General features: G+C 37.8%; 1 protein-coding gene across 6 annotated transcripts; it reads left to right on the forward strand.

The window, feature by feature from the left end:
- Nucleotides 1-2,893: 2,893 nt before the first annotated feature.
- Nucleotides 2,894-10,005, forward strand: LOC137392860 (cytochrome c1, heme protein, mitochondrial-like). Of its 6 annotated transcripts, none has more exons than XM_068079198.1 (7): nucleotides 2,894-2,937; nucleotides 7,659-7,722; nucleotides 7,809-7,960; nucleotides 8,049-8,175; nucleotides 8,980-9,298; nucleotides 9,380-9,480; nucleotides 9,594-10,005. In XM_068079198.1, exons 1-7 carry the CDS (start codon nucleotides 2,909-2,911, stop codon nucleotides 9,756-9,758), a joined length of 957 nt encoding a protein of 318 aa, XP_067935299.1. In that variant the 5' UTR covers nucleotides 2,894-2,908; the 3' UTR covers nucleotides 9,759-10,005. The 6 variants fall into 6 exon arrangements, with proteins under 6 accessions (XP_067935299.1, XP_067935300.1, XP_067935304.1 ...); XM_068079199.1 differs by lacking the exon at nucleotides 2,894-2,937 and adding an exon at nucleotides 3,142-3,229; XM_068079203.1 differs by lacking the exon at nucleotides 2,894-2,937 and adding an exon at nucleotides 3,150-3,168.
- The last annotated feature ends 357 nt before the right edge of the window (nucleotides 10,006-10,362 follow it).

Consider the following 10,362-nt stretch of genomic DNA (forward strand, 5'->3'; position numbering starts at 1 on the left):
TCATAGTGACGAAAGGTTAAAAATAGCCAATGAAAGTTACACCGTTGCGCGAATAGCTGTCCATACTCTTTGCCCATTTCTTTGCAGATCTGCCAGCATCAGATATTTGAAAGATGTTGATTAGCTAAAAACTTGTCTTTCAGAGCGTTTTTTATTAACCTGAGAAAAAATGTTTGAAAAGTGGTTTGAAGATGGCTGCTGAGTGAACATACACTACAATATGTCAGGGAGCTGTCGTAAGCTGCCTCAATGTTGGTAATGTTTTAAAAATAGAACAAGGAATACGTCTCCCAAACTCCACAAAATTTATTTCCTTCAGGTATTGGCTTATGATAATATTTGCTTATAAAAAGTAACCAAAAAGGAGATGATGTTTCTGTTTAGTTTTTCTGTCCAGGTGTACGGCATGCACCTTCTGTGCGATGCAAACAAAAAAAGGTAGACGCCCTCTAATCTGTTTCTTGTAATCTCTGGTAGTTGGTACAAAAGGAACAGCAAATGAAGGAGTCGTGTAGTAAACTTAAAAATCAAGCGAAATATTTGAACAAACAAACTCTATGAAAATAGTGGTGGCCCTGAAAAGAGCCATAAGAGAAATAATTCCAGAAAATTATTCTATTTGGATGTTGTCCGTATCAAGGACATCCAGTTCATCGAGGCCGAGAGGATCTTGAGGGTTCTTGGCAACGATTCGAGAGGAGACTTCACAAATTTGAGTGGCCAAAGTCCTAGCCGAGTTGGATGGATGCCACACTGGTCTCCTGTGCCCACTTGGTAGCTGCCTTGAAGAAGATGCCCTCCTCTCCCTCGGTCTACTTGTGCACAGCGGTTTCGTGGGTGATGTATGTGTCGCCACAGATCGCTGGTGTACTTATTTTGTGTGCTGGACTAACATTGCCCTGGTGGCGAAGACGCTCTTGCAAGAGGGACACTTGATTTTCCTGACGTGACATATCTCATGCCGTCACAGCTCACCGAGTGAGGCGATACACTTCGGACACTCTGCACAGAAAAGCATGATGAACTGATCAAAGGAAAAGGTGACGTAGCCGATATATACATAAAAAAGTGACTTTTGGGATAGTGGTTAATCTAGAAAAGATAACAGACGTTATGTATCAAGCTTTTTACGCAATGAACAATCTTCTTTAATTTATTTCTTACTGTTCACTCATTTGAAGAATTTTCTTATGTTCTCATGGTTACGAGTCAAAATAATCTAAGTTTCTGTTATAATTGTTAGTTGTTTAAGATTACTTGAATAATTTTTGTTTCTGTTTATGTTCTACGTTTCTCGAAATAAGATTTTGTAATTAGTCCTTTTTATTCTCGAAATATGTCTTACTGTTTGTACGATTACTGTTCGCTACCCAGTATATGTAGAATTTTCTGGGCTTTCTGTTAGTGTCTAGATTGTTATACTGCAATAGCTCATGGTCTAGCAATAACTTTTATTGTCATGAAGGTAGATAATTTTTAGGTCATGAAGGTAGAAAGTCAACAGTCAGCAAGACGATATGATTGGTCAGTTTGAATGATAACGCCAATCTCTAGGCTAATCGCTTATGTAATATAAATACTGCCACAAATTTTTAGGCAGGTCAGCTTATGTTTGGCTTTTGAATTAGACACATAACTAGTATTACTATAATAAAGTTGTTATTGTTGAGAAATGTCATTATAATCGTCATCAACAGAAGAATATCAAGCTCACACAAAATTACTATAAATAAATTGGATAATTAAATTATTATCCTTATAAGAGTTGTGTTCTCTCCTGGTGGTTCCAGCAGGTTATAGCATTGGCAGCGTTGGTTTCAGCGCACTCTGTTGGTTTCAGCAGAGCACAGGTAAGTTAGGTTCAGCTCCCTCCTGTTGGTTTCAGCAGGTTGTATTGTCAGCAGCGTTGGGTTCAGCGCACTCTGTTGGGTTCAGCAGAGCACAAGTGAGTTGGTTTCAGCTCTATCCTGTTGGGTTCTACAGGTTGTAGCGTTGGCTTCAGCGCAGTGACTAGAAATAGGGGTTGTGCCCACCCCACTCTTGCGAGTTTTCTTTAGTAGTCCCCCCCTCCCCTTTCCTCCCTTTTTGTTTGGGATGATGAGCAAAATTCGTGCACCTGCGGAGCCTGTAATAGCTCAGCGATAGGAAGTATGTACTGCTTCAAAAACTTGGTACCACCCACTTTTGATGCACATTTATGATTGAGCTTCGACTTTACTGCTTTGTCAACCGCATTTCCTATATGTACTCCGTTTCTCTATTGTTTCTACCGTTTCGTGCATCGTAGAGACCTTGGTGAATTAACTCCGGACATGTATTATAGACGCGAGTTGATTGGCTGGTCTCTAGAACATCCCGACTAGTGTATGTATCGAGACGCATTATATTTTACTTTTTTCATAAAGAACAGTAATGCTTTATTTTGAATACAAAATGACAATATTTTTGGGTAAACCGATAATAGTACACGAGGTTGGTTATGACAGCAAACCCCAACACAAAAAATACTCTGAAAATGCTTTGGAAATATCAAAATTATCATAGAAAAATGCAACCTTTCATGTTATTAGGTTTATACGTGAGAGAGTCAATACATTTACAGCATAGATAACTCTTAAAACAACTGTATAAATGTGTAAATAGGAATCAACATGCAATATCATTATGTTTCATAGACGTAGATATATTCGATAGCTCAGCGTAGCTGTTAAAAATTTGATTAGGGTCAGAAAACAGTTCAGGGTCTTTTGAGTTTTTCATCCTCTGACTACACAGTGCCAAACTAAGCACTATTCGCAAAGTGCTTAGTTTGCGCTTCATTGTCTACCACGCAAGCTTGTATAAATTAAAAAGGTCGAGATCATACCAACTAGCTCTATGGTATAAATAGCCGAAGATAACTTTATGGATGGGAAGTAAGCTTCAATCGATACTTACGTAAGACCAATCGTTACTTGGCTTCCTCCTTAACTATCGAAATCAAAAACACTCGCTGTCATTGTTAAGCAGGGGAAAAAGGAAGACAGTATTCATTGAGCTCTAATAATTTGTGTTCGGTAAATGCGTGTATAAGAGTGTTGAAAAAAGTTTGGTCCGAGCTGGCCCTTCGAGACGAATAGCATTCCTACGTGTCCGATGTAGAGCGGTTGGTTGGAGCGACAATATTGTGTAAGGTGAAGGGCAGGCTGCCGGCTTGAATCTTATCGTTGTAAAGCTTTTACGAAATTTCGTACGTAGCTCCTCAATCATCATGATTCACTAAACCTCCAGACTTTCAGCGTTGGTCATAAATTATTTGGTTCCAGAGAGTGGGTTTGTGATTATGTTGGTATTACTGTTAAAAGTTCTACAAAGCTACTGCGAGGGTTTATCAAATCTTATGCGTGTCCCCTTGTTGAAATCCAGCTAGGACTATTGAGTTTGTGTCGATTTATGATAGTGTAGTTAGTGGTATAGCCTAGATTTTAAACTTTTTTGATTATGTTATCAAAACAACACTATATTATATTTTATGTGAGTATTTGCGCTTTCACGTTTATAGTTGCTAGCGATACTATAAAAAGCGATGGTAAATAATTAACATTCTATAGTTTTTGTGAAAAAATTTTCAAGCTTTTAGTGAAAGCAACAGTCGTAGCGTAGTTTGAGAATTGGGGTATTCAGCTTGCTGGCCAAATCTTCAGGGTATGAGTTGTGCAAAGTATAGGTCAAGACAGGATATCATCTTACCAGGATTTGATCTGCTCGGCTGCTTATAGTGTTGCCACTACAGTATGTCTTAGTTTTTACACAGTCAATGGTTAATTGCAGTTTGGAAAGCTATTGTCAACATCGCTTTTTATTACGTTTGGCTTTGGCAATCTGCCACACAATCACAAGTTAACAATTTGGAAACTGTGTACCAAGACTGGTCGAGATCGAAATTATGTTGAGTATTATTGACAGTCTGTGATTATTGAAGTATTCTAAGTAACTGAGTGAATTTTTAAAGAATTGGGCTGCATAGCATAAAAATATAATTGTTGAAACATTAATCAATAGTATGATTGACAAGAATAAACAAGCCTCAAGCAAATGCTGAGATCAAACTGAATTTTGTTAAAACTACTGATATGATTCTATTATTGAGAATGCTTTTTATTGGTGCAATATCAATTATAGTCGCATACCAATATGTAGTGGCAACAAAGCGAAAACTGACTTTTTGTGTACATTTATTGTATATATATTTATTATTGGGTTTTAGACTGTTACTCTGTGCTTTTGTTGTTGTTCTAGTGAAACGATTTGCCTTTTTGCATATCCATGTACTATTTTCTCTCGTGCTCATCATACACTGCTCATCCATAATTTTCATTGTTTCAAGTTTTATATTGTCGGTGTATTCTTTTGGTCGGTGGGCTGCTGGTTTTCCGATTCCTACCTGATGTGTTTGTGCTTTGTTTTAGAATATACATAATAATTAGTTTAAATTTTTGTCTAGTTTGGTGTAGGCTAACATACATATTGTACGACTAATCTCACCGGGATTATGCAACTGCTTTGTGATGTATTTGCGATGAGTTAATCGAAGTGTATAACTCTTAAAGTGATGACTCTTTAATAAGACAACTGTGGCACAATTCTAGCTCATTCTGTTCTCTGATTGTAAATGATAGCATAGAATGATAGCATTTCTTTAGCACATAGGACCTGACCAATAAAAACTAGTTACTACAAAACATAGCTTGACATACAAGCTCAATTCACTTGTATGCCGAGGTATGACTGTCTTACATGAATGCAATTCTTTGAATTGGCTCAGCACTGTTCTAAAGTGTATATCTAAAAAAGAGCTAAACATATTCGTGGTTGAATATTAAAGAAAAATGGTTCATAATAATTGCTTGCACCAGACAATAGATTTTCAGACTTTTTAGTAGGGTCAAGTGGGGTAAGTACACCATTGAAAAAGGGTAATTCAATTTCGCAGTCTTACTGCTTTGCTTTAACTAAATATTTGAGTCTAATATTTGTCATTGTGAAACTCCAGAATGTTCTGAGCAAGAATATCAGCACTAAAAGACTGTTAATTAAAGAATAGAGAAAGCATAATATTTTTATGCTTTATTATTTATCTTGAGGTGTTGACTGATGTTCTAAAAAAAGAATCAAGGAGATTGACCAGCCAGAAGCTGAGATATAGCCAGCCAAACACAGGTCTCCCAAAAAACATAAGTGTTTTGGTAATCATCAATATATGACGTATGAAATCGACTTGTGTGCCATTGGTCAATTAAGCCAACTAATGCGCTCTCCTATAACAATCACGGCGTTTTAATTGGTTTAATTCCTGAAAGTATAGAACAATCAAATTGGGCCTAACAATCATTGCTCTGAGAATTCCGAACCAGTCCCTCTGACGTGTAGATTAGTTTTAGAATAAAATAATTACACGCATCTATTATTTCGCAACATTCTGCTATCACTTTCTACAAATTATGGTAGTTACATCATTTATTCTATACGCAGTTATATTATTATTTTGTATAATATGCATCATGATTATTATATTAATCATAAAAAATAATCATAGATAAGATAATAGATCAATAGAAAAATCAAATCAAAAGTTATCGTTTTCTTTTCTTACAGCGAGAGCAGCACGGTCAAGTTATTCTTTTTTAAGATTATGGTTGTAGTGAACTTACAGTCTGTTAATAGTGACGATAATCATGAAAATCAACTAAATGCTGCAGTAGATACACAATAGAAAAATTATGAATGAACAAAAATTCACATTCTCATTTCTTATTCTAAACGAACTGCAATCGCGGATGTCGCATATAGACTATACACGCGCCGTTCGTTGAACAGAGGATCTTCGGAGCATATCCGTGGAGATCGAGTTAAAATTTGAAGCACAATAGTCAAAATCTGCTCTTCTGTTTTGAAAAATCACGGCGAGGGGTTGTGGGCAAATGCCTTTACCACACAATGTTTGCTTGATTTTCCTGAGAAACCAGAGCTAGTCTGTAAATTATTTACTATCGCGAGAAGCGTTTCCCATCTCGTAGCCAAAACAATCATTATACGTAACGGCGGTAAGGGTGCACAACTCTGGCACATGAACATTAAGTCGATTTTATACGTCACAGTTTTCGGGATTTTCGACGGGTTTTCCTCTGATTCTTTATTAGGTAGACCTGTGTTTGGCTGGCTATATCTCAGCTTCTAGTGGGTCAATCTTCTTGATTCTTTTTTTAGAGCATCAGTCAACACCTCAAGATAACTAATAAAGCATAATAATATTATGCTTTCTCTATTTTTTAAATATCATTGCTTTATATGAAGCGCTAAAAAATGTGTGTCTAGGTGGTGCATTTACCCCATATACAGGGGTAAGCGCACCACTTAGCCTTCTTTGCCATTGTTATGCATTGGTTGATAAACAGAGGCAAATGCACCAAATTGCTGATATTGAAATTATATAAAATTCAATAGAGATGAAAAAAAAAGTTTTTTTGAGCTCGTACCGCACCACTGAAATGTTGATCGTATTGAACATTAAAATTTTAAAAATTAGCAATTCTATACCATTGCAATTCAAGTGACCAGTTTTACTCAAGTGAACCACAAATTTGACATAGACTAACTCAAAAGTATAACAAAAAAGACTATAGAGATTGGAGAACTTGAAATAAGATTGAACCGTCTCTTTTGATGGAGAACTACATGTTTGCTGGGTGATGCACTTGCCCTGCCCTTGTTATATATTAAGGTGCACGTAGGTTAATGTTAATGTGTACTACATAGGTGCACTTGCCCCTGTCTCTAAAGTTATCAGGGGCAAGTGCACCACCCCAGTTAAAATAATACAAAATTATTTGTTTGGATTAAAACAAGAAAAAAGGTATTCTATGGACAGACACCAGTTGCACTCAATAGTTAGCCAAAACAAATATCCACTAAAATGAAAGTTATAAAATTATCAGTGAACAGCTCTAAATTTAAAGCCAACTACTTCAATAGCGCATTTACGTTTTTGTTGCTCACTTCACAAAAAATTTGAAATCCAGAATGCAGGGCTTATAGCTTCCTGTGGAGGATCATGGGTAATAGGTCTGCAACTCATAGACAGCTATGCAGGGATTGGCTGATAAAATATCAACAGCTGGTGCACTTGCCCCAATGGTGCACTTACCCCACTTGACTATATATATGACAGCTATAACATGCCCAAAGTAGTTGAACAATTTTAGATTATGGTTGCCTTACCTTATGGATTTTGTAACTACATGTAGATGTGCATTTGTGTCACCATACAAAATCATAGATGCAACAAATTCCTCAAGTGATTTTGTAATGATGAAAATTACTGTCATTAAAATAGTTATAGGGTCCCTTGCAAAGACAAACCGTGTTGTTAAAATGAGAAATTTTCATTAGATGTTTAATGAGTTTTAAAGTACCTAGTACTTTAAAACTCATAAAGCACTTTAAAGTCGATGCCACTTGTTCTCATCATAAGCCTTGGATTTCTATGTGGTTGTCATGAGAATCTCATTACAACCACATAGAAATCCTATGCTTTCAGGGAGTTATTCTGGTAACCGTTATGACATCCTTCCGCTACTCCTTTTTCAAAATGCTTGCTAGCGGTAGTTTTTATATTTTAGAAATAATAAGGTGGTTGTTCACGGGTGCTCCGGGATGGCTGGCTGGTCTCCCTTAAAAAAGATTGTAAGTATTGTCAGCTTACTGTTAGCTCGTTGTTACTTCTCAATAGTCAGCATGCTGTTTTCTGCCACAGTGTAACTATATTGCAGGCAGCGTCACTGTTGGGTGTTGCTGGTGCCGGTGCAGGGCTTGCCGCGTATAATTTTGAACACCATCCCGTACAAGCCGCCGATTTGCTTCTTCATTCGCCGAAGCTCGACTGGCATTTTCACAAGACATTTGGGTCTTACGATGTCAACAGGTTAGTTATGTTTATCAACTAGTTAAGGGATGTATTTAAATATACTTGCCTTCTCTCGCTAGAGGCTAACTCTTTTCTTTACCTGCAGTCTGCGTCGAGGCTATCTGGTGTACAAAAATGTCTGCAAGGCGTGTCACAGCGTAAAATATCTGGCATTCCGCGAGATGGTGGATGTGTTCATGACTGAAGACGAGGCGAAAGCAGAGGCCGAGGAGGTGAGAGATACAAGCTTGCACATTTTCATATATTGGATATCGTAACAATGTATTGTGTCGAGTGGGGAATATCTTTTCACTGTCCGCGTCTTCAGTTGGTTAAAGGTTGACTTGCAACAAAATTCACATTACAGTTATTTGGTATCAAAAGATTCACCATGTCTTACTCTGTTGTGTTGTAAGTGCCAAATATGTGGAAATGTGATTACAAGCTCTTAAAAGCTCAAAAACGAACAGAAAATCGCAGCCACACGAGACCGCCGTAGTTTGGATTCTCTTTCCAAAACTTTTCTATTTTGTTGCAAGTCAACCTTTAACTATAGTTGGTGGCTGCGACCAGCTTACTCAAACTCCTTGCCTGATTGAATTTTGATATGAATTACTTTCATAACAGGCTTGTTTCAGCAAACATTAAATCATTTTAAAAAACCGGTCGCAATATTTTATATACCATTTGTTAATCCTGCATTGCAATCACTGTCAAATTTTAAACATGATCAACACTTACAAGTATATATTGCAGCTGCGCACTGCTTTGGAAATCTATTAAGTCTATCTTTCTGCATTTATTAACACCTGAAAATAGCTGTGCTGGAGACATGTGCTACGATGTATGTGTCCGATAGGGTTATCTTGTTGTTTTATTCTAAAATTTTCAGCAAGTAACATGCGGATTGTTACTTTTATGTATTGTCTTTACATCATGTAAAAGTTACGTCAAAGCATTTACATCAAAGTAATCAAATTAAGTAGTGGGTAAGTAATAAGTAGGCTAGTAGTGACAGAGGTGCCTCCTTTCTTTAGGTTATGATCATAGATGGGCCAGACGAGACAGGCGAGATGTTCGAAAGGCCTGGCAAGTTGAGCGATAAGCTCCCCAATCCGTACAGAAATGATGAGGAAGCGAAGTTCGCCAATGACGGAGGTTTACCCCCAGACCTCAGCTACATTACCAGGGCCCGACACGGTGAAGAGAACTACGTTTTTGCCATTCTGACAGGCTACTGCGACCCGCCTGCGGGATACAGCATTGCAGACAACCTCCATTACAATCCCTACTTTGCAGGAGGTGCTATCAACATGGCCCAGGCACTTTACCCTGGTATAATGGAGTATCCTGACGGTATGCTATCTCCCTCTCTCCTTCACTCTTACTTTTATAGCTAGCAGGCACTCTTCAGTGTTTTACTTTTTCCTAATGCAGGTACCCCAGCATCCGTGCCCCAGCTTGCTAAGGATGTGACAGAGTTCCTTTCTTGGATTTCACAGCCAGAACTGAACACGAGAAAGGAGATGGGCATCAAGGTAGACTATTTTATCATACAAACAATTATTGTTATATTCAGTGTTGATATAATATAGTTGTTGCATTTAGTGTTTATTGTATATAATATAATTTACTTACCTCTCTTTGGCAGTTCCTTATGATAATGGCCTTGGCCATTCCCATCTCATACTACTGGAAAAGGCAAAAGTGGGCTTCAATTAAGAACATGAAGTTTGAATTCAGACCCCCCAAGCCTCCCACGAGGGAACAGTCATCAGTGAACACTCTCCGGTTCCGTAAAACAGTACCTAAGTAACCTGGACATGGCAGATAGGAAATATTTTAAAGGGTGTAGTTGTCATGGTTGTCATGGTTGTTGTCTGTTGCTGATCACACAGCACTTCTCTTATTTATACCATTCTTGCTGTTTTATATCAAGTTCCTTGCTCATGCTCATGATCCTGACTGAGTTTTATTTAGGAGTCGATCCTCCTGGTGCACTAGAGTTTCCAATATAAAGAGTGTTCTGTTGAAATATATAAATAAATCTCTTCGGTCAGCAAGCTGTTCCCCGTTTATGCTGATTGAAACAGGCCTATCTGTTTCTTTAAGCAGGCCCTCGTGTCTGTTTGAGGCACCCCGCTTCTGTCACTTGCACCTACGTGTCACCATGTATGTCATTGTTACCAGACTGCCTTCATGCTCCACTCTTCAATGCTTTTCCTAGAGTTCTCGAACCTACACTAATAGACTTGCCACTTTTGTACAGAAATACTCTATAGGTTCTCATGTTATGTTGGTCTCAATTGTGACCCTGGCCCTCTTTTGTCTCCTTGTTATGAATAAAACTAACCGCCCCATTTGACTGCAATTATAGCTCTTATCATAGAGTCATTATTCATGGAAAGATAACTAATTGT

Source organism: Watersipora subatra, chromosome 4 (genome assembly GCF_963576615.1).
Source record: "Watersipora subatra chromosome 4, tzWatSuba1.1, whole genome shotgun sequence".
NCBI lineage: Eukaryota > Metazoa > Bryozoa > Gymnolaemata > Cheilostomatida > Watersiporidae > Watersipora > Watersipora subatra.